We start from the raw sequence: 24,506 nt of genomic DNA, 5'->3' as shown, positions 1-24,506 counted from the left end.
CAATAGCTGAAAATCAAATCAAACTATACTTCTAATTGAAAACTCTACCTCAAACTTTGATTAGATAAACCGGTCGACTAATGAAAACGATTACAGTTTTTTCCCTGTCATGTCAAGCTATCGCGTCACGCTCGTGTCGCGCTAATGTCACTAGCAATTCATTTACTTCAATTTCTTTTCACGGTTCCTGCATTACATAATGGGCTGCAGACATCTTTTATCACGAAAAACAATCAGCCACACCATTTTTTTTTTTTTTTTTTCAATATCGCAAGATTGAGTGTCTTTACTTAGCAGTAATTCTCTACTAACTATAAAGTAATCATGACTTCAAAGCTTATCATTTTTATTCAATGTCTTGAGGTGCCATCATTTGAGTGCTTTGAAAGGACTGATATTATATGAATTGTTATCAAGGAGGCGACGTTTAACATCCCATTTAAGAGCCGGAGGTTAGTTAACATGCCGTAGTCTATTTCATCTTTTTTCAGGTACTCTCGTAGAAGACTTCCACCTCGTCTGGCTGAAAGTGATAACTACCCGCCAGGAATGATTGAGTGAATGAGGAACAGCAGCTGTGACCAGCTGGTGGACTGTAGCCGTGTCCAAGGTTTGAGTATGAATTTGTGTTGGACGAGGCGTATGGGGCAATGTAAAAATCGTGTCCACTTCCAAATGTTGGTCCATGACCACCGCCATTGTACGTAGCATGTTGGTAAGAATGATATTTTCCTGGTGGCCTGAATGTCACTGGTCCCCAGCCTGGCTTGTTCACCAGCGAGAAAATGAAAGCGGTCGAACTGGGCAAGTACTGACCACTGGAAGCTAATAAGTAAAAAAAAAAAAAAGGAAAAAGAAAAAAAAGAAAAGAAAATAAAAGATGTCAGACAATCAAGAATGGATGGAAAATGTATATCGATTCTGGTTATTATGCACTCATGTACGAATAACAGTACAAAATATTTAAATATTTGCGGTTTCAATCGTTGTGATCTTCATAGCAATTAAATACTGTAATTTTTAATATTCGAAGATCATTAGATTTGCCTAAACACTCGTCATGTTTATTATCATGCATCTATCAGAAACAGTGAAAATGTTCGTCATCTACGTTACCCATCTAAGCTAAATTTACTCCACAGTTATACTATTTATCTCTCTCTTGTGTCAGTCAATCGGTACACAAATTTTAATTTGTAACCATTGTCATCTAGATAAAAGGCATAGGAGATCAAAAATGCTCAGCGATCCCTTAGTTACAAAAGACTCTTCTTCTGTTTTATCGTTGGGGGAGGAGGGAAAGCGGAAAATGCTGCACATCACTTTAACCGTTTATACGTTTTTCAACTTTTAAGTGAAAGCTGCCAAAATATGCAATAGAAATCTGCCATCTCTAAAGGCAAATAACTCTGTTTGACATTTCATTGTTTAACGGGGCAAAACTGCCTCTATTGCGCCACCATTCGCCAATTCGGGAATTAATCATTATTGAAACTAAATGGAAAACATTTGCTCTAAGCCATTTCTTCCCTTCTAAAAATTAAACCTTTATTTATCCTACAAGATTTGTAAATTATGTTAAGAAATGGTTGGTATAATTCAAGGTGCTTTGTTCAAAAAAGAAAATGTAGGAAAAGGTAAAGGAAATAATGTCACTTACTCCACGAAGCGCTAGTATATCCACCAAAGATGTACTGTCCAACACGAATAATAGTAACAGATGGACCTTTATTGTTGCAAAGTGAATGGAACTTTGTTGAAGCCCAGCCGTCCAGCGACGCCCGCCAACAGCGATTCCAGTGAGAAGATTTACTTTGCATAACAGGTTTTAACCAGGTACTTAAAGTGCTCAAGTAATTATCATCATTCCCCAGTATGGCTGATTTTCTTAAGCCTGGTGAGAGAATATACTTTAAAACGTTACAATCGATCAAGAATATTTAAGATTGGATTGAATTTAGGTTAGGTCTGATTGTATATACAGGTAAAGGCATTAAAACAATCCACTTGTGGTGGTTTATAGGAAAAATATTCCTCTTGCACTGGTTTCCGTTGCAAGCTAGCCTTCTTCAACTCTAGTTCTAGTTTGTCTTATAATCGACAGTCCTAATGAAGCGATTCATTTACTAACGTATTTGAATTCAAATGTAACTAAAATAATGCGACAAAAGCACAAAAAATGTTACCTGCATAACTATAATAACAGTCAAAGCCGTCTCCTACGTATCCATGGTTACAAGTGCACGTATACGATCCGCGTTCATTGGTACAAGTGGCAAGTCCATGGCAGTGATTTATGTTCCTCCCGCATTCATTCAAATCTGATGAATCAGTAAAAAAGACAATGAACCCTCGAAATACATCTCTGAACCAAAAAATCCACATCCACCATCTTCCCAAAAGGTGACTACATTCCCAAATGCGTGTTTTCCGGCAATATCAAATAATTCAGAGAAACACCATTTCTTTAAGGGATATAATAAAAACATGAAATAACTTAAAGTTTATAACTGCGCATTTAAAAATGTGACTCTACCAAGATGCCCCCATCCCCACACCAAGAGAATAAGTCAGATTAAAGTTAAAGTTAAAAAAATCGGCCACATAAGACAACAAGCTTAAGATTTCCTTTTTCATAAAGTAACAGTTACTTTAAGATTAGTTTTCGAAGTAGCAAACATTCCCGGTGATTCTAACAGGTTCTAATTGAAATGAATCTACTACTATAGCATACTAACTCAAATGCTGCATTCTGATTAGATGAGGAATCGAAAAGTATCAGCCTTAATATAAATTTAAAAAATTATTCTCGCATTCAATGATTGGTTCTCACCTATATGATCCATTGGAGGACAGACGCATTGATGACGTCATTGTTAAAAACATTTTACCTCTGTTTATTAAAATGGCGGAAAGTTTTGAGAATTTAAATACTGATTACCAAAACGCAACTTATCTTTGCTCTTGTCATTACTTTAATTTAGTAGTTCGTGCTGCAAGTAGCTTTAGCTATTGAGTTGTAAAAGTAACAGTTTTTGGAGTGCACTTTCTCACAGCGTATTATCTGATCATTAGAACGGAACATTCAAACTTTCAAACGGCTTTTAATCATAGTAAGCAGTGAGATTAACACAACCTACCTTTCTTACAAGTATACTGATGACAATCGCTACACTTCACGTCATTCCATTCATAGCTATATTCCACACCAAGTGCGTGCACACAATCTTCTTCTCTGAAGTTGTTTGGTTGATTCTTGGCCCAAGCTGTGAAGTTTCCAGGTCCGCGATCTGCCCAAATGAAGTCACCCTCTGTTGATCTGTCATTAAAGCCAAGCCATGATTTTTCCCCGTTGTGTCGATTCTGTATAAATACGCTTTCTTCGTTGTTGTTAACATCAACCAGGACTGAATTTTCTTGTCGGCATTTTGACAATGCTGTGGTCCAGTTTGTGCATTTTTGACTCGTAAAGTAACAGTAGCCATTGAAATAGCTCCACCCCGGATCGCAGATATCTAGAAAAACATGAAATACTTTTTTCCCCCTTTTTCATTATATGCCATCAAAGGAGGACGAAGCGGTAAGAGAGTGAACGCACATCTCTACCGTTTTCTTTCGGTAACACCTGTCAAGTTATTTCTCACACAGTTTTTCTTTCCGATTTCCTAAATTAGAGCATAGTTAATAGAGGGGACTGGTTATGAAGCCCCGCAAACATCAGAGCAGTAAACAAAGATGCCAAGATTTATGTTGGAAGGTCCACAATAGTGCACAATTGCAAACTTTTGTTTTGCGCTCATTTAGAATGCTTGAAATACGCAACCAACACGTTTCTATTGGTTAGTTGCTTGGTACGGAGTAGCCAACTATTGTGTTTTGAGCACGGTGAAGACCCATGAAGCGAACAGAAACATACAACAAAGAACTTTGTCGAGTTTCATAACCATTCCCCTCCATTAACTCTGCTAAGAGGGACTAGAAATAGCCAATAGATCAGGTGAAGTGTATTTTGCTCGCTTGGACGGCCAAATCAGCATTACAGGCATTTTGATCCTTCGCGAAAACATCCACGCAAATTATTCACGTAAGAACTTGGTACAATGTCTAAAAATAACTCAGCAAGGACTATCCTGAGAATAAGGTCCATAAAGGAGATGATCTCGATCTGAAGTTCTTCATCCTCTCTCAAGCACATACAATGTAGTATACTTATTGCAAATTCAATTCGTTGACAAAGTCTGTGACACTGCCGTGATCTATGTAGTGTATGGTATCTATCGGGACCTTTTCAACGCCATTGTCAGATATCTATATTGCTTTTTGGGGGTCTTCATAAAAGATACCAAAACTGTAATTTCAATGTAAAATGCCGAGTCCGTTAATTACCAACCTGTAAAGACCGCATAGCTCACTGACACTGGATCATATCGGGTTTCGTATAATTCCTTGACACAGGTTCTAAATCCAGATACATTCATGTTCTACCAATCAAACACAAAGCTATGTGGAGAAAACATGACTACAAGAAAACTTCTGTAATAACAAATGTGTTAGCATGTCTTCTGCACATCTAAAAGTGAGAAGCTATCTGAAATTTGTTTTTGAGAAATGGAAGTAGAATTCTTTAGTTCCATCCTTGGAATAATCATTTCACCGTCGTCCTTTTAATAAGCGCCCCATTTACTGATAAAAGCTGCTCTATTAGCCTGGGGGAGGGGGGTACTCCCAGAAAAATTGGGTGGGGGTGTGCGGCCTGTTTCCCAAAATCCTTACCCTATTTATGACCAAAATCTGCGATTTCCCCTACCTTATTTATGACCTGACCAAAAATTCGATACCCTATTTATGGCCGTTGCGGCCGGCACAGTTGCTCCAAACATAATTTATGAAGGGCTCTTGTTGATGGTCTTACTGATAATTACGAAAAAAGTAGCTTCTTCTAAGAAACACACTAAATTCAAGACCAGAGTTTAAAAACCATATTTTATTCATAAACAAAATGGCCAAAATCAATACCCTATTCATGACCAAAACGGCTGAAAACCCGTACCCTTTGGGGTGGTACATACCTATATAGCCATATAAGGGAGTAACCCCCGGGTCTCTCCCACTTCTCCTCCAATAAGGGCTGTATTGCGAAACCGACACTCTAAACAATGACATGGATTACAAGGTAGCTTATTACAGAGTAGATATCAGTTTTGTAGTCTGCTTTCTCCTCTAAACCGAATATTGAAAATTCCGACTAGTGGTTGTTTTATTTAAGTTGCCAATTAATGTTCTCCATCAGATTTGAAATGGGTAAGCCAAATGCCCGCTACTTCTTCCCCACCCCATAAAGTAAATAAATGAAAACCGCATCTCATATTATTGCTCTCCCTGACCCTCGAGGTTTAAATGGTGGTGGACGCAATCGCCCTTCCCTCTCCATAACCTTTTTTTTCTGAGAATTAAATCCCTCGCCGAGATTTCTACATGTCAGCTGTCTCCCTACGGCACTTGACATTGCCAGAAGCCCATTGCCATATCAGCGTTCTGCTTTCTGGCAGCTTTCTGCTCTTTTTTCAGTTTTCTTGAGCAATATGGCAGATTTGTACTAATCTATATTCTAGTATCGTTTCTGATCATTTTCCTTCAATTATTTTCTGACTAACTTAGGAAATAATGAAATGCAATATGGTGGAATATGGTGCTATCTTAGATGGCTCAACTGAATGGCGCAATGCGACGTCAAATGACGTCAAAACCAACGTAAAATATGTCATCTACATCAAGCATCAAGCTCAAAAATAATTGACTTATGCAATCAAACAGAGTAGTGTTAACCTAGTGTTAAACCTTGAAACAAAGTTTACCTCGATCCATGTTGCTATGCCATTACGAACTGGTGCCAAGTTTCCACTTGCAGTGGTGCTGTGATTGACTGATACGAGAACTGACGGTGTTACATTATAACTTCGTGTAAAGTGGACAAACTGTAAAGGAACCAAGTAACATTTGAACACTTTGTAAATTGTAAAACCTCCTTATGTTCCTTATATACGATATTTGTATAATTATATCGATGGACATTCCTTGAAACGTTTGAATTTGACCTAAAAGCACTTGATTTTAATGTTTTCTATCTTAGAGTGCAGTCATCTTCCTACCTCACAGTAAGCGTTGTTATTTTCATCTGTTGGTGGATTTGTATTCGGAAAGTTGACAGAGCCATGTTCAGTGAAGAGGGGCTTGTGCAATTTGGAAAACGCCAACCAGTTCTGGAAGTAACAAAGTCGAGAAACATGACTAAAGTATGTTGTTCAATACGCAGTTAAAGTAGTAAGCACTAATACTGACTAGCTGTAAACATAACGTTTTCGCTGTTTTCTCCTAATTTCACAGGACTACAGTTACTCTAGGATTCCGGACCAAGAACACAACTTCTCACCAAGGTGAACAATATGAGGATTCACATACCCTACTTACCCACTTACATACCCTAGGATTTGCAAATCGTTATGTTGTTTCTTTTACAAATTAAAGCCGGGAAGCATTTCGGACGGCCGAGAAAGAAGACAGGACCAATGTTTTCCTAACCATTTCATGTGTTATAAACATCAAAGGGTTCTAGAAATAATATAATTGATCACATACCACATAAATATCTTGATGCTGTCCATCAAAGTTTTGCAGTTCTCGAAGACAGACTTGAAATGAGTCCTTGGTTGTGTCCTCTATCCAGATCAGCGCGGCATCATACTCCTTACCTGTCCTAAGATGTTCTGATGTCACAAGCACTACAGGCGCTTCTTTAAACTTGTCCTGCATTACAAAACAACGAAATGAATAATGAAATCCCTGGTCAGTGTAATTGATCAAAGCGACTTTAAATGTATCGTATATACGATGTAGATTGAAACTCCCTTGTTTGCTATTGTGAGAATAAAAACTGGGCAAAAACATTTACTTAAGGCAGGGTTAAGGTTAATGTAAATTAATGCAGCTCATTAGATTATTAACAAAAGAAAAAAAGGTTGATTTTTATTAATTGGTCTAAAATGTCGTGCTAAATTTTCCAATACATTGGGAACCATGGCTAGAGACTGATAAGTACCATGCAATTGGCTTAACATGAAGGGCTTGCTTGCACATACCATTAATGTCTTATATCACTGGAAGCAATAAGCAGACTTGTGAAAGATGGTTCCTTAACCTACATAACAAGGATTGCCAAGACCTACCTTTGGAAAATTGACATCTGCGCAATTTGTTCCAGACCACCATTTCTGGATCTTGATTATTCCCGTCAGGCCTTCTGGCGGTGATCCCTGGTACGCAATCCAATCCAAAGTCGCAAATGGGTTGAAGTTGTACCCATTCCTCCCAGATTGCATGGCACAGACAGTGAAATTGTGAACATTGACATTCTCCGTCCATGATGTAATTGCATGGTGAACTGTCACGGAGTCATTCAAGTTCATGTGATTCAGAGTTATTTGAACATGAACTTGTTTGTCCGGATAAAACCTGTATGGTGGGAATACCACTGTCTTGCAGCTTGAATCAGACCATTTGGGAACACGAAGCAGTTTTTCACGGCCATTGACGATTGGAAAACCTGTTGATTCATTAAAAATAGAATCGTAGAATTCTAAATAATGAAATAATGAAAACGTACGAAAATCGTATCGTAGTAAGTAATCCACTGGACAATAGCTATTTAGATGACCTGCCAAGGTCGACGGGCCAATGTTCGGCGGGTGCTGAATATAAACAAGACGAGGGACTTTTCAGAAAGTCTAGCTGTGCAACTTTTATTTGAATTGCAAGACGCAGCAGCTTACTAAATTTGTTTATTGATCTAACCTGAATATTTTTCGGAACCTTTTTGCATGTGGACAAAGTGGGGAAAAGCGGTCAAAGCGAGAATATGGAGTGACAGATATTGGTGAAAAGAATTATACCAGTTTAATGAGTAGATCACCCAGAAGCCTTCGTCACGAATATATCACAGTCACAGAGATCCATAGACAATACCTGAACAGAGGCGCGTGCTATATAAACTTAAGTCGATCGCTGAATTTCTTCAGACGTCACGCAGTTTTGAGTTCTCTTGCCAGTTTGTTGGGCTAATCCGATTCCTTTTCTAAGAAACAGGCAAGCTATCGTTGCATGCTCCTTCACTTACCCTCACAGCTCCCTGGGTGATAAACAGTATTGTTGTCCAGTCCGCTGCAGTAGCTCAACTCGTACAGACATTTGTTGTCGTATGTTGTTCCGTTACTGGTACACACTGGATCTTGATAGGAAGGGCAGTTTTCGTAACACACACAGCGAGCTTCATTGGCACTGAACGTTTTACAGACTCCAAATGATGGACAATACACGTTAAGGCACGGACTGAGATCTGTAAATGCAATAATAGACAATTATTCTTATAACTAGATCTTTACTTTTTTGCAGAATGATTACGTATGTAATAAGGCAGCAATTGTATTTTTTCTACTTAACAAGGACCAATTTAATACCAACCTCCAATCACAACATAGCTGACTGACAGAGGGTCGTGTTTACTCCCTGATCCGATCAGGTCTTTGACGCAGATTCTCATGGATGTTAGACCAACTTCCTACAGACGAAATAACAGAGCTATTAAAGATTAGCATTATGCAATTTCATCTGGATTTCATAATGATCGTTTACTTATGAGTACTCCATGAGTGACTATCTATGTCGCACGAAAATAAAACATCTTACCTCGGCCCAGGCTACAATGATGTTGTTCTCTGGTGGAATAAGGCTGTTCACCTGTCGGTCGTAGTAATGATGGACTGAAACAAGGACAGCTGGAGACGCATAAAACGTGGTGTTATACTGAACTTCCTGATAGGAAAGAAAAAATAAATCTTCATGCAAGGTTTAGCTAATTATTGAATGAATATATAAATTACTGGCGTTTTTAACCCGGAGATTGCGTAAACAATCTATAGGGTTTCAGTTGTGGTTCATATTGTGCAAATAATATGCAACTGACATGCAAATGATATGCAAATGATGTCCTTCCAGCTTTCGTAAAGTTTTTGGAGAAATTCTGCTGACCAATAGACAAAGCTTCTGGGATCACTGTATTAGTCAACACTGCAGTTGTTCGTAATTATATTGTAAGCAGTGTATTCCGTTGTGTTATTGCAAATAATAATATAATAATAATAAAAACTTTGTTCCTGTTGATAAGGTTTTGTAATGCAGTTTATCTTCTTAAAAAACGCAGATAAGCTTCGTTCAAAAATTCTTTCACAAATTTACTGTCGTATTATGATATAAAGTTCGAATTTTAGATTTTTTTTATTATTGTCTTATAGTTGTTCTTATCAATACCATAAATCAATTTACTACATAGGCCAAAATGGCTTTAGTTTCCTTTATCATTGAGCGATCCACAGTCCCATGTTTTGTCGCCATTCCTAAAATTTACTGGGGATCATTTCGGGGTCGATAACAAGAAAAACGGTTATCATTTCGGAGTTGATTTGGGGACCATTTAGAATCGGAATCATTTCACTGTTGATTTGGGGATCAATTCAGGGTCGGGGATCATTTCGGGGTCGGGATAGTACAGAACTTAAAGGAGCTCAGTCGCGGCACATGTAGCGTCATTATGGCCACTGGCCTGAAATTGGTAGTTTACTAAACTAGAAAAATACAAAAGAGATAATAATAGGCTCGAAAGGAACAAGGATGGGTAAGGATGGAAAAGATTAACACGAATGGCAAACGACAAACTTTGAGATGTGCAAACCATGACGTAGCTCCTTTTTAATAGAGCAAGTTCTAGTCTAATAACTAACTTAAGAACAGAGCACATCAGAAGGTGATTCTCCCTCAAGTAACCCAGCAGTAGTGTAGAAGGGATGCTATTCGCCTTTTTCAAGGGCAGCCATTTCCATAAAATGGGCAGCCAGAACGCGATGGCGTCACAAAGCATGATAAATTACCTCTAAGCGCGCGAATACAGACAGAAATTACAATGATTGCTTGTCACATATTGCTTAACCCCAATGTAAGGGACGGTAGGTTTGCTCAATCTTGCCCGCTCTCTACCCACGCTGATTGGACAGTAGAGGCTATTATGTTTTTTTAAATAGAAGCGCGCTTCCATTTAAGCAAGTAATTATCGTCATCATTTTATTTGTCACATTGTTAAAGATAGTAATAATAATAATAATAATGAAATAATAACAATAATAATAATAAAATAATAACAATAATAATAATAAAATAATAACAATAATAATAATAAAATAATAACAATAATAATAATAAAATAATAACAATAATAATAATAAAATAATAACAATAACAAAAAGGCTCAAGGAGATCTCCAATAAACCTTCCAGGCTTATAGCGAAGGTCACCTAGGCTGTTAATATATTTTAAATTTTAAGTTCTGTGTGTGCGCCATTACCAATTCACTGTTTCAAGCTTTGGATTATTCGAAACGTTATTACTCCTGAAAGTGAATGTCAACTATCTGCAAATTGCTTTGAACGGCTTGTTGACATATTCAAGAATGATTATCGCAATAGAACTTTTCCTAATGACGAAAGATGAGCGGGTATTTTATAACCTTAACTTTGTACTTGCCGTTTTCTACGAAAGCGTTTGCCTTGTTTTGCCAATATAATTTAGCCTTCAATCTCCCATCGCGTAGAATGCCTATTGTTCTCGGGACATTTACTTGCAGTCGAATAAAAATTATAGGTCTGTAATATTAGCAGCGAAGCGTAAACAGGGACGCTCTGATTGGTCAAAGATCACGTACGCTTTCCTCCGAAGGGAATACTGCCTTAGCTCATTAACTTGTCAAGGCGGGGCTAAGAAACAAAGGCCTCGAAAGTTATTCTTTATTCTATTGTTTCCGATATCGCGTATTTCAAGCTGGCTATTTCAAGCGTTGGACTTGTAATGGATATTTGCATCCGATTTTTACCATAGGCCATTACATGTATCCGGGTTTTTCGTACCAACGTCTTTTCGTACCACCCATTTTCGTACCACCTACATACACGTTCGTACATGTTCGTACCACATAAACATACATTCCAAATAGCACAGATTTAGACTATCTGATAGTCTAAATGAGATTTTAGATGTATAGCATGGTTTTGGTGTGATTTCTTTACGTAAAGGATATCACAGAAGAAGTTCCGGAGAATAATTATCCACGGAATAACACTCTTATCTTCACGCGAGCGAATAGACCATTTTACAGTTGTCTGCTCAGTGACCTGGCCTTTGTATGGCAGCGAGGCTAGAGTTGACCTTGTTTTGATACAGACCTCACTGCTTTTGTCACGTAAATGCACCTAGTTAGCATCAGAGCAACTTATTTTACACAACAAAAGCAGTGAGGTCTGTATCAAAACAAGGTCAACTCTAGCCTCGCTGCCATACAAAGGCCAAGTCACTGAGCAGACAACTGTAAAATGGTCTATTATTCTGTGACAAAAACTTCGAAGATTGTTGTCACACAATAACTCGTTCGCCTCTTCGAAATTTTTCAGTAATTGGCGATGTTTCCCTTACTTTATTCGCCTTGAAATCCCCTAAAACTTTGCAAGGAATAAAAAGAATTGTTTCTTTGCTAAAGATCTGGTCTTGAAAGCCGAGCTTCTCAAAAATATCTGACTGATGACACCAGTCTTCACGCTGTTGTTGTCACACAATAACTCGCTGGCCTCTTTGAAGTTTTTCAGTAATTGGCGATGTTTACCTTACTTTATTCGCCTTGAAATCCCCTAAAACTTTGCAAGGAATAAAAATAATTGTTTCTTTGCTAAAGATCTGGGCTTGAAAGCCGAGTTTCTCAAAAAAATCTGACCGATTGACACGAGTCTTCACGCTGTTGTTGACAATAACTTGCTCGCCTCTTTGAAGTTTTTCAGTAATTGGCGATGTTTACCTTACTTTATTCGCCTTGAAATCCCCTAAAACTTTGCTAGGAATAAAAATAATTGTTTCTTTGCTAAAGATCTGGTCTTGAAAGCCGAGTTTCTCAAAAAAATCTGACCGATTGACACGAGTCTTCACGCTGTTGTTGACAATAACTTGCTCGCCTCTTTGAAGTTTTTCAGTAATTGGCGATGTTTACCTTACTTTATTCGCCTTGAAATCCCCTAAAACTTTGCTAGGAATAAAAATAATTGTTTCTTTGCTAAAGATCTGGTCTTGAAAGCCGAGTTTCTCAAAAAAATCTGACCGATTGACACGAGTCTTCACGCTGTTGTTGTCACACAATAACTCGCTGGCCTCTTTGAAGTTTTTTAAAAGTAATTGGCGATGTTTACTTTACTTAATTCGCCTTGAAATCCCCTAAAACTTTGATAGGAATAAAAATAATTGGTTCTTTCGTTTAAGCAAAACAACTGCGCGCTGGTCGGTTCCCGTGCTGTTCTCTTTGTCTGCGTATCACAAGCTTTTCGTTCGCCTTTCTTCCTTGAAGAGAAGACGTCTGCTACGCAGGATTACAAAAAATATTGTCTTACGCTATACATTGTCTACCTCTGTCCTCGCGCTTTCATTGCTTTCATTGACGAACGGAGGTACTATGTTGATCAGCAGGGGATGGATCGGGGTTTCGAAGAGCTCTGAAAAGAGCTCCCGATCACTTACGATTTCGCTTTCCATGTTCATTGAGCAACAGGTTTTCGAATGAATCAGCTGCGCCGACAGCATACTTTTGAAATTCGCGGTAATGAATATTTCAGTTACAGTCAAGTGGTTTTCTTGAATGGGTATTGTTTAGTTTTGACAGCCATTGTTATACAGACGTGTGCTTAAGACAATAGCTCTTCCATCGAAGACGCGCCATTTTCAAATGCAACTCCAACAAGAAGTTTTCAAACTCAAAAAGCTACAGGTTCCTGTGGACCGATTTTCAAATTTGAAACGGGTTTTGTTTCAGTAAAAAGCCATCTTTCATTTGCCGTGCGTGAAAATTAGGAAGGCCGGTTTAGATGGTCTGAAAATTGCTTCTGAAAACGGTCCCCATACAAAAAATGGCCAATTTTTGCCCATTTTCAAGAGCAAAAAGCTACTCCTTATACCTCATATATCAACTTACTTAACGGCTTAAATTGAAGATTCAACCTTCTTCTTCAAAAAGCCGCGCGTGAAAGTTGAAGTTTTAACTCCTGGAAACCAGAACAGTAAGTTTTATCAACGCTATTGGGCCAATTTGGACCCTTTCTTCTCTTAATCAGGGCATTTCACGACACGCAAACATTCAAATTTGCCGCTTCGCCGGTCATGAATAATTAATAATGTCCAGGCATTCTACCCGATGCTCTTCTGCAGAACCAAGCTGTAACTATCAACAGTTCGGTTTTTCGCGGAACCGCACAGCTATACGAAAAAAAAAAAAAAAAAAACCTCAAACGAACTAAATTTTATCATTTATTCAGCCCACCTACCATGGACTCTTTTCGCTTCAATTATGCGCGGCAATATATAAAAATTAATGGCGGGCTGATGAGATTAACACACGCGTGTTACAGCTAGTAACTCAAAAACTTTACTCAGATATCAACTCATAGCGTACAAAACCTACAAAACAACTCTTTGTCTAACTTATTTCGGTGGCTTTCGTTTCTTCAAGAAATGCCTGCACACTTAGTCCAGTCTTCGGGAACAGTTTGTTTGACAAACAATAATTAAGTAAGAATTTTCGTTCTGCCATTCCAGCCAGTCATATCCTTCTGTGCCTTTGAGATCTTGGCGGGTTTGCAACACTGTACGGAACGTCGTATCTTTTCTTCATCGCATGCATCCACTGTAAATGCTCCAAGAATACTTTTCTCAGGTCCTTTCTATATACTGGGAGCGAAGCATTTTCAGCTTTTTTTCGGGCCACTTCAGGCAAGTCGCCGTTTTGTTCAGACTCTTTTATCAGAGCTTTGAGCTGGGCTTCGTGGCGATTACAAACTTCATTTTGAACGCGTAACCAGGGATCTGTATGACTTCGTCCTCTTAAGAAGGTTCTATTTCTTGGCTAGATTAAAAGCTTTGAGATGATCGTTCGCTTTCTTGAGAGCTCTCGAGCGATCTGGATGTGCACTGCCTTCAACATTTCCATGCCCTTGTGGAAAGAAACGATTATAGCTGGGCTTTGTGATCTGAACTGCCCGATCAAGGTCTTAGCACAGACTGAAATACCAGCCAGGAAGCGTATTTGTTTATATCTGTCGATGGAGGAATGGTTACAAAGTAAAGCAGCGGCAATTCTGGCCGCAATTCTGTTGTTTTTCCTCCACCACCGCCATCAACGCCACGTGCTTTCCTTTCTTCGCATCTACTCTACATCAACCTTACATCAACGCCACATGGGCCTGGCATCTGCCAGCCTGGCATCGACCCCACATCTACCTCACATCGGCCCCAAATCGGCGTGACATTGGCTTAATATCGTCCTCACAGGGGCCCCACATGGACTTGACATCGGCACCACATCGGCCTCAAAATGATGATAACAACTGAGTGAGATCTAGTAACGAACCGACTGGTGTTGACAGAGACTATGTAACCAACTCTTCTTCTTCACCTTATAATAGCTTTTCATAGTGTTAAAATGCCTTACAAATTTAAGAGGGATTGTTCTGTTTGTGGAAAGCGTGACTTACTCTATTCGAGGGATCATTTACGTCAAATACATCAGTTACAACCCAGCGAAAAAAAACAGTGGCTGAGCGTGGCAACATTTTCGGGTTCCAACAGAACACTTGCTGCAATTCAAGGAAATATACCTCATTCTCAAGAACTACACATGGGTAAGAAACGAATACTTTTACATAGAAAAAAGAGCATTTCAATATGAAACAGACTCCTGACACCGCTGCCAAGAAACATTAATTGATCAGTAATGTTTACTTGGCATCCGAGCCTCACCCAGAATTTATGTTTCGCCATGAGTTCTCCCGCTTTGTAGTTGGATCATATCAATCTGGAGAAAGAGTTTCGTGGAACGGATTCTAACGACACATCGTATTCTTTACGAAAAAAAAAAACATACAAACAGCGACGCATTTAATAGTATTACAGATGGTGGCAAGATCGATACGAGGCTATGAAGTCAGCGATCGGAAAAGGGCATTGAGTTTTTCCGTGGGCTTCCCAACATTCAAAAAGATTTGCGAGAACGTCATCCAAAATACAAAAACGTTACCATCTTTGATGATTTAATGGCACAAGCAATCGAAAGCCCCATCCTTTTCCTGTCTGTTTAGCCAAGGCCGCCATAGTAATTCTAACATCATACTCCTGCTTCAGAAATTGTTCGCTAAGGGGATATTCAACACCGATGTTAGTCAGAATGCGTTGACATGGCTCTTTTCCGAAGTCCTAACGATCGGAAAAATTGGTATTCCCACCTGTCCCTTAGTAAGCGATTATTAATAACAATTCTGCATCTCATTTCAGCCCAGTTCGCGTTATTGCCCTTCGCTTCGAAACCTCACGGGCGCGTGTTGTACTCCATGCCGGATGATCAAGTTCTCTTCCATACTGCTTATACTGTTCCTGATTCCTTCAACTATAGTAAATCCGTACAGAAAGTCCAGTTTATGGAAATCCAAATCCGGCACCCTTACTGGTACAATATTACTTTTTCTTGTGGTCTTTTGCTTTTAGTCGTTTACGAGATTGTTTTTGCGCACGAATTGTCTCTTATTCCGTTGCCTGCTTTGTATCCATGGTTTTCCCTCTCTGTACGCCCTATAAGTATTTTCACGCTTTTACTGTTAAGTTGCAGCGCCGTTTATTATTTTATGCGTGCTTTGCCTCACAAACGCCGCGTTTGTGCAGTGCCTTTCCCTTGACTCCCTTCATGTTTGCAGGTTTCGATATATTCGAATTCAAGGATGTTTTTGTATACGTTCGCTTTGCCTCGCAAACGTCAGGTTTGTGCAGTGCTATTCCCTCGGCTCCATTTAGTTTGCACGCTTTGCTGTGTTCAGTAATATTCTTGTAAGCGTGCTTTGCCTCACAAACATCGCGTTTGTGCAGTGCTGTTCGCTCGGCTCCTTTTATTTGCACGACTTATTATGCTTTGCTCTATTCAGTGAAGTTTTTGTCGAGGTTGCTTCAAATGCCGGGCTTGTGCAGTACTATTCCTTTGGCTCGGTGTAATTGTTACAGTACACGCTTGTTTTCTTAGTTTGTAATATTCAGTGATACGTTCCCCTTGTTTTACTGTCAGTTCTTACACCTACGTTTTTGTAACTTGTGCAATTACCTTGGACTTATGTTATTATGCACATGCTGTTGCATCGTTTCCCCTCTTCCCATGGTAGCCTGAAATGGTGTCTAATGCCCTAATCGGATTTTGGATGCTTAGGTTGCCATGCCTTCAGAGGGTGTCTTCTTCACCTTTTTGTTTCTCCTTAATGGTATACCTTTATCTCTAGTTTGGGGTGGCTAGGATTTGCTAGTTTAACTTCTGGGTTTCGCTTTCGAGTATTGACAATTGTCTCGGGTCTTTACTAAAAAGTTCAACTTTTGGACGCGGAGCATTTCTCCGTCTTACTCCGCGAGCGTGAAAGGGACTGTCGCGTAATTTATTCCGTCATAAATTAACAAAGACCGCCATCTTATTATGCTTTGTTACGTCATCGTGTTCTGGCTGCCCACTTAATGTAAATGGCTGCCCCTGAAAAAGGCGCCTAGCAACCTATCTATACTGCTCTTAACGTTTTTTATTACTGTAGAATACTCTTACCTGACAAAAGCCGTAGTTGTCCTCAGCTGTCGGAGCCTTTTTGTTAGGAAAAATAGCTTCTCCTGACAGGGTAGAATTCAATTCTGAACCATTGCCTATAAATGCAAACCAGTCCTGGAAAGACGAATAGTGAAGTACTGTTATTACATGTAAGTGCAAATCACTATTCCTCAAGTAATAGTGTGCTTTTTTTGTTTGTTTAATTGTTTGTTTGTTTGTTTGTTTTTTTCATTGTTATTCTTTTGATGTTTCTTTTATTTTTTATTATTGTTTTTTTAAGGCGTAATTTTTAAAAGCTTTAACACATTTATTGTTGTATATGTTAAGGAGTTTGAAAGCGTTTGAGTCATTCTTGGCCGATTTTTCACAGATCAGGAGGCTGATGCTAGCGAATCCGTCATGCATGGCAGCCGATTGAATATCAATACTTCATTTAATTTATCTGTGACATGACATCATGGAATCATGTCGCCAATTTCCTAACAGAAAGCAAAAAAATAAACGTACTATATATACACCTCTATACTGTTGAAGATACCAGTGAAAGAAGATAGTAGAACATATAAAAAAAGCTCCGTATGGACAGGGTAATTAAGGAGCTAACCCTCTCTGGCAGAGGGTGGCTTATGGTGTTCAATCTATTCTTACTTACTTTGTAGCATAATTCCAAAGTTATCTGGGAGCAAGTCTGCTCAGGTAAATTGACTTTTCTTTGGCGAAATGTTTTCCAAAGGCGTTTTAAAGAAATTTGGTGTTTTATTAAGACATTTTTTTTTTTTTTTTTTAGTGCAAATTTGAATTTTATGACTATTTTATTCGAAATTTCTTGATTTCTTATAATTTTTCTGATATTTTGAAACAATTTTGGAGCTTTTCAGTCGTTTTGAAAAACTTTTTTTACTTGACTCTGCCTGCTAAAACGTGATTACCTCTTCTTCCTTGTGTTTTGAAAAAATGGAAAGGACAAAAAAAAATCGAACTCCGAGATGGCAGATCCAAGATGGCTAACAGACCTGCGTCTTATTTGGTAGTGTGAAGTCGTGATTGACACGTAACTGTCACTAACGTAAACAAATTCGGATGCGTTACATACTAAATAAAGTTCATTACTTAAATGAATATCGTTGTAAACACATGGGGGAGGACAAAAAGAACCCACCCCGCTCCCCCAGACCCAGCATCGAAAAATAGCCAGGCTAGAAAAAAGTGAGGGAACTCAGAATAAAAAGTGAAGACATGTCACTTACCACAATTGTGTCTTGGTGTTTCCCGTCGAATGGTAAGAACTCCCGGATGCAAACCTCGAAGCTTCCAGAATTCACGTTCTCCAACCAAACATACATGGCGTCCTTAGACTTTGTATCACGAGTGTACTTTGCTGACACAAAGACAAGGGGTCTTCCAAAAAAGCTCTGAAATGTATAAATACTTTTTTGTAATATAAGTTAGTAGCATAGAGTTTTCTACCCTTTGCCTTAACAGTTAAAAAATAACGGAAATTAACACAAAATCAAGCTAAATTATTAGGGAATGCAATTCAATGAAATTGTCAAAAATGTAGATACACGGACTTACATTTGACAATCAAATTTTCCCCGTGTGATGAATGAACAGCTACTGAAAGTTTCAGCATCATAATGTCAAAACGGTCATTTCAAAACTCTGCAAAAACCTTACGCGAGTTGTATCCAACAACTCCGCACCCCCCCCCCCCCACCCTCTCCCCTCCCCCCATTGTACGGGGATGCTAGGTTAGTAACCTTGGTCTTTTATCGGCTTATTTTTGTTTGCCGTTTAAACTTCAAAGACATTTGAAATTAAAGCTTACTTGCCGCTCGCTAGATTTTTCTCTGGTGTCGATGAACCTAAAAATGTGTCTTTGTCAACCCGCAGAAAATGTTCGTGTGTGTGGCGGGACTTGAAATAATCCGACCAATCCTTCCGTGGCATCCCGGCAAAGAAGAGCTTCGTCACAATCTTAGTGTCTAGCCGGCAAATATTTTTTTTCGAAATGATGACAGCTTAATAGTTATTCACATCATTCTGCTTGACAACATACAGAAAATGTAAGCAAAGATTGTCAGTTTATGCTAAGCTAGGAAACTGACAACATTATTTTACATATCATCTGTGAAAACAAATTCACCAGGATTTACATGAGATATATCTATCTAAAAAAAAATATTTTCGCGGGCTTGTGTTTGTAACCCATGAGCCATTACAAGTTCAACTAGCTTGTTTATGTGCAAATGTGTATCTAACACTGATATAAATCTGTCAAATATGACAAATACAGTTAGCACAGAGACGTTTTGAAAAGAAAATGAACCTCGGTCAGGTTTGTTATTTTATTCCTCAGAAGCTTTTAAGACTTTCCCTTCCTACATTCCAATGTTATCGAGTTGAGGGCAGGGTGAATCGATCACCAGGACATATTAGGACACAAGTAATGTACACCCCTACTTTATAATGTTTTTACGCACGAAAATAGAATGTACAACGGTTTGTTTAACAGTTAAACGCAAAATGAAACCTAAGTATATAGGTTATGCGCAGCTTAACCATGCAAATTATTGACTTGATGACGGGTAGATTTGAGCGAAACTTGTCAAAGTTATCAATTTAGATACTTTCTACGAGAAATGTCGGGGAAATGTGCATGACAGGGGTTGTGATCATCTAAATGTTCTTACTGCTAGGGCCGCTGTCGCCGTTATCCCATCAAACAAACATACGAGTCAGGAAACAAACCAATTTAGCAATCTTTACGAATATTTCAAACGTACACAATAGACACGGGCATGCATACCCATCGTAAACTTGCTGGGGGAGGATTCCCATATAAAAGGGACGGGGGTGCTCATAGGAAATTTTGAAAAGAATCCCTAAGAAGTACCAGTTCTAACATAACACATTTTATTATATGGAGAAGAGTGTTTTACTGGGAACTAAACCACTCGTAGATTCCATACGCCACTTCATCCGGGACCCGAGTGGCGTATTTTCCGTATGTCACCTTTGTGAGTGTCGTATCGTTCAATGACCTCACGATTCCCGCCTTTTGCTTTTGTTGAATTGGTTTCTTCATATAATAAAAAGAACATTACACGTTGGCTCGAAGATATGAATTTTATGTTCTTGCCACTCGAACATAAAATTCATATCTTCTCGCCACCGTGTAATATCCTCTATTTATTTTTTTTCTGCTCAATACCCTTAAAGGTACCACAAAAAGCTTCCGCTTTGGACCTTTCAAGGCTAAACACCCTAAGAGGTATCAAAATCGCTTTGTTAACCCCTAAAAGGTACGATGGACACTCTTGTCCTTCTTACATGGGAGTCACTCCACCCAGCTTAAACTAATAGGCACTTGCAATTTTTAGCTTTTTAATAAAATATTGCATGGGCTTGATATCGTTTTTCTTTTGAAGCTAACTACTCTTTAGATACACAAAACTGAAATTAAATGCAAAAATCATCGGTTCGAATATTGCTCAAACCTGTTGTTGTGTACATATCTGCGATGATCATTATTGTCTTTTCCAAGAAAAATAGTACTTTCTACTGTTTGGCGTAGAAGATGTCGATGATTCTTTTTTTTTTTCTTTGTAACCAACTAGTAAATAGCAACATTCGTGAATTCGAACGAAAGTGTACGGTGATTGCATGCGCAATCTCACCTGTGAGAAAGATATTTTCTCGCATCTGGTTTCTGTTGTCCAATATCCATTAAAACTAACACTTCCATGTGTGATATCGGGTCGATCTTGAAAGGCCAACCAGTTGATAATACCACTACCATTTGATGGAGTTCCCGACTCACGGACACACACCTTAAACCCACTGGTAGTGACAGACTGAACCCACAAAGCGGAAGGCGAGTGAACATAGGAAAACTGCTCGCCATGACTCAATGTGACGTGTACGTTAACCTGAAAGTTTAAGTTAAAGCGGGACTGTCACAATGTGAAAACAATTAATGACGATGTTACTGGGGATCTTCAAACAGGTAACAGATAGTAAATTTCTATCGAGAATTTCGCCAAAAGAAATGAAATTTCCTTTCTAAAATTCGAAGAAAAAAAATACAAATGAAAAACACGGAACGAGGGAATTGCATCCACCCCCATATCTTTTCACTATACACCCATCTGGATGGATCAGTCGTCTCATGATTTGCTGGTGTAAATTGAAAGGCAGTTGATTTTCCCTAAAAGCCATCATTTATTTGCTGGTTCTATCCCTCTTCGTGGAGTACAGCGACTGAGATGCAGCCACATGTTCGCACGTCTGGTGTGAATTTAAGTCTGACTTTAGACGACATGTCCGTAAAGATGAACAAAATGACCTCAAAAAATAGTGTTAACAGACGGACAAACTGACCGTTAACTGCTTTAGACGGCTTTTGCGTTCGAAGTTTTGTTTGTACCGTTTTCACACTTAGACGTCCTGTCCGTCTGAGACGGCTAGTCAGTCCAAACAATATGTCCTTCTCTATTGTGTAAACAGCCAATTCGGCAGCAACAGCCAACTCATTGAGTGGGAAAGGCACTTTAAGCATAAGGGTATAGACAGATTTGACAGTGCTAGATCTGGATTTGAGCAAAAAAAGCACGGGGGAGGAGGGGGCGGGCGGGCGCCGCGGACTAGACCGGAAGCTAACTGAAGCCATGTCTTACTACGGTCATAAAGGTATCAGTTGCGTAACATATTTAAACATAACAAAGACGTGTATGCTAGGAAGCAATTTGCCTATGCGGAGGGTCAGTTTTTTTTATCTCTGTGGTTTATTTACGCGTCAAAGACCTTGGGGGTTTAAATCACGTGGGATGACCTTGGGCACGTACCTTTCCTGAGCCACTGAAAGCAACAGTAAATGCAATGTTTGTGCAAGATCTTAATCTGCAGTCTTGAGGAGGAGAACATCCACTGTTGCAGCTCCAGTCTGAGAAAGTCTGTGACATGTTGAGCTTTCCAGATTGTATGGAGATTGCTAAAAGGCGAAAAATACAATATGCAATGAAACTAAGGCAAATAGAAGTAGGGAAATAGCTAGTAAATTCAGTTGCTCTAAAGAATATTCTACTCATGACACCTTGAGTATGTTTTTTATTTACTCTGAAATAATATTTCCCTTTTCTGTGTGTAAATCATGGATATAATTCAAAATGACGCAGATCACTCTTTATCAGAATAGTGTGCTGCAAACGCGGTGGTCAGTGTTGACACTATGTCGGGCTTTTGCTTTTTCTTCTTTGTTTACAGTTTACTTTACGAATTAATCTTACGCCGCAAGACATCTCTTTCCGAGACATTTTGTTAGGTTTTGTTTTCGATCGGTCTTTATGACAATATTTAAACTATACTGTAAGCACTCAAACACACACGAATTGGTCTGAAGATGAAGTAAAATGCGTGATCGAATTTAACCGCTATGAATGACCCATTCCTCTAAGATAATATAAAACAAAATGACGTATGAATAATGTTGATAGTGTAAAAGATCACGTTGTCTCGTTTTGCTGTCGTTATTAGTTTATTACGATTCTGTTTTCGAAAATACGAGCAAAGATGATTTCCCTAAATGAGGTGTGTTTCAGGGTATGCATAACGTGATTTGAAATAATTATTGATCTCTTAATGTGTTTTTAATGGCGAACTCCCACCACTGAGATGTCAGTGTCAGCTGTGAATTTTCTATTACGATAAAAAGAGTAAAAAAAAAAAAAAAAAGGGAAAAAAAAAAAACTAAAATGGTGCTTTCTTCGGGATTAGCTCTATACAATGGAAAACCTCCCCCAAATTTACCAATTGTGGATGACTGCTTTTTGTTTCATATTTCCAGCAAATTTTTTCTACATACTACATCAATCAAAATGAAATCAATAAAGATGGCGAACTGAAGCAGTTTTCTAGACAGTATTATAGGTAGTTTGCAGAAATTAAAGCGACCCTAATTCCTTCATCACAGTCAGACGAGATCGTAAGAAAGTCCAAAAACATAAAACAGTTGAGCCCGGCTGGGAATTCCAAATAGCGGGAGTTTGAAATAGCCGATAGTAAATGACTGAAAAACAAATCCAGGAGAAATGGTTTTGAGTGCGAATATGGTGAATTCAAAATAATCGAGCTCGAATTAACGGGGCTGGGTCCGGCGCTACTGTACATTTGTTTAACAGAGAAAACACTGCGAAAGCTAGATATAATGTTTCTCTTATATCACAAAACAATTTCACATCATTAGCACAAAGGTTATCGCGGGCCTACCTTCCACTAAGAGAGAGGGATTTCCGACTTGGAAAATAAAAACCAGCAAAGCTGGTATCGAAAGCGCAACATTTATCATGCCCATCTTTTCTGCTTATCGTTAACTTGGATATGGGCTGTTCCCCGAGAAAGTCAGTCTCTTGTAGTGGTAGAACTGAATTCTGATTGGCTTAAGATGGCACCTACCTCATTGACCTTATAGCTTTTTCCAGAGAACAAAAAAAGATGTGATAAATAAGATGTTCTCAGAGAGGCAGACATGCACTCGAACTTGATACAGAGCAGAATGTTAAAACAGATAACAAATATTTGCTATGACGATAATAAGAGGAGAAATGACGGGATGGCGAAAGACATTCGTTTACTAAGGCACGAACTTTAATTTCTACCGTCAGTGGAGTGACATCAAAAAGACAAAATGTCAGTTGTTGTAGGAAGAGTGAAAGCTTGTTAAGATAACTTGCGTATTTTGGTTCAATTTCGGTTCAGACGTCAAAATTCACAAGTGCCGAATGCATACATTACAGATGCATTATATAAGTTATATTCCACCCACAATTCTATGTTTTATTAAGTCGATTTAAGGACCCATAACTAATCTTTTTAAGCCGTTCCTAAGGAAAATTTATTCTCATATAACCTTGTCATTTTAGGTTATTTCAGAATTATTCCCTGTGTTTTAACTTGATCATGATCAGTAAAACTAGTAATGACGTCATCAGGCCACGCCCATGGTCATGTGACTCATTTTGGAAAAAATGTAAAGGCTCCCAAGCATCATTACTTGATCGGGATTTTGTCCCTTGATTTAATATTTTAACCGTAATCTTTATTACGCTCTGCATAAATTTTGTTTCATTTTTTAAAAGGTCAGATTTTGAGGGAATTTCAAAATATTGAGAGATTCGTAAGTTTTTGAAAAAAGGATGCTTTTACAAAAGAAATGCATAGCTATGTTTCCAACGTTGGCTTTAATCAAAACTCATCGAAAAAAGCTGGATTTAGAGACAGACCGCATTTCCCTTAGCATTTAAAAAAACCCGAAGTGTCCGCGATATCTATCGTAAGTTAACCTATTAGCGCGTGCGCAGTTTACACTACCAACAGCTCGATAAGATCAAACGAAGCGCACGAAAGCCACACAGAGATGGCTTTTTCTTTTTCTTTTGCGCTTGTTTTTCTGTTTTTCTCTTAGTTTGTTTTTGCTTGTATTTTTACTTTGAATTTTGTGAAACACCAAGTAAAAACCTCTAAAATGTAGCCGAGCGCGCCCATGAATCGGTTAATGGGCCCTTAATCTAGGTGTACAAAAGGACTGCTTTGAAAAAAGAATTGGCCATTTTCGTCCCCACATTAAGCACCTTTTTCTAATTTCACGGAAGCGTCAGTGAGCATAACAAGCTTCAAATTTGCAGAGTGCCCCTAGCCTACCACATTTAAACCACCAAGTAGCTCCAATTGTTCGAGAAAGAACCGCTCTTCTGAA

General features: G+C 38.7%; 1 protein-coding gene across 2 annotated transcripts; it reads right to left on the bottom strand.

Annotated features, from left to right (window-relative positions):
* On the bottom strand, positions 1 to 23,251 carry LOC145494627 (uncharacterized). 2 transcript variants are annotated; one of them, XM_081474159.1, is made up of 17 exons: positions 23,021 to 23,251; positions 21,601 to 21,746; positions 20,434 to 20,685; positions 18,001 to 18,165; positions 16,754 to 16,867; positions 8,740 to 8,865; positions 8,515 to 8,611; positions 8,171 to 8,389; positions 7,224 to 7,600; positions 6,637 to 6,804; positions 6,150 to 6,260; positions 5,856 to 5,975; positions 4,391 to 4,481; positions 3,141 to 3,515; positions 2,187 to 2,321; positions 1,661 to 1,894; positions 1 to 825 (listed from the first exon to the last, which is right to left on the bottom strand). In XM_081474159.1, exons 1-17 carry the CDS (start codon positions 23,103 to 23,105, stop codon positions 488 to 490), a joined length of 3,153 nt encoding a protein of 1,050 aa, XP_081330285.1. In that variant the 5' UTR covers positions 23,106 to 23,251; the 3' UTR covers positions 1 to 487. The 2 variants fall into 2 exon arrangements, with proteins under 2 accessions (XP_081330285.1, XP_081330284.1); XM_081474158.1 differs by having other exon boundaries at positions 21,601 to 23,108.
* Between the last annotated feature and the right edge of the window lie 1,255 nt (positions 23,252 to 24,506).

This window comes from Orbicella franksi, chromosome 8 (genome assembly GCF_964199315.1).
Source record: "Orbicella franksi chromosome 8, jaOrbFran1.1, whole genome shotgun sequence".
Lineage (NCBI taxonomy): Eukaryota > Metazoa > Cnidaria > Anthozoa > Scleractinia > Merulinidae > Orbicella > Orbicella franksi.
The sequence above is the reverse complement of the archived record's forward strand: the minus strand, read 5'-3'. Positions and strand labels throughout refer to the sequence as shown.

Coding starts and splice junctions, on each gene's coding strand:
- LOC145494627 (XM_081474158.1), bottom strand. CDS start 21,843: ATGAGTAGAATATTCTTTAGAGCAACTGAATTTACTAGCTATTTCCCT. Junction 6,805..7,223: donor CAGATGTCAATTTTCCAAAG/GTAGGTCTTGGC, acceptor TTTGTAATGCAG/GACAAGTTTAAAGAAGCGCC. Junction 5,976..6,149: donor ATAACAACGCTTACTGTGAG/GTAGGAAGATGA, acceptor GTTCCTTTACAG/TTTGTCCACTTTACACGAAG.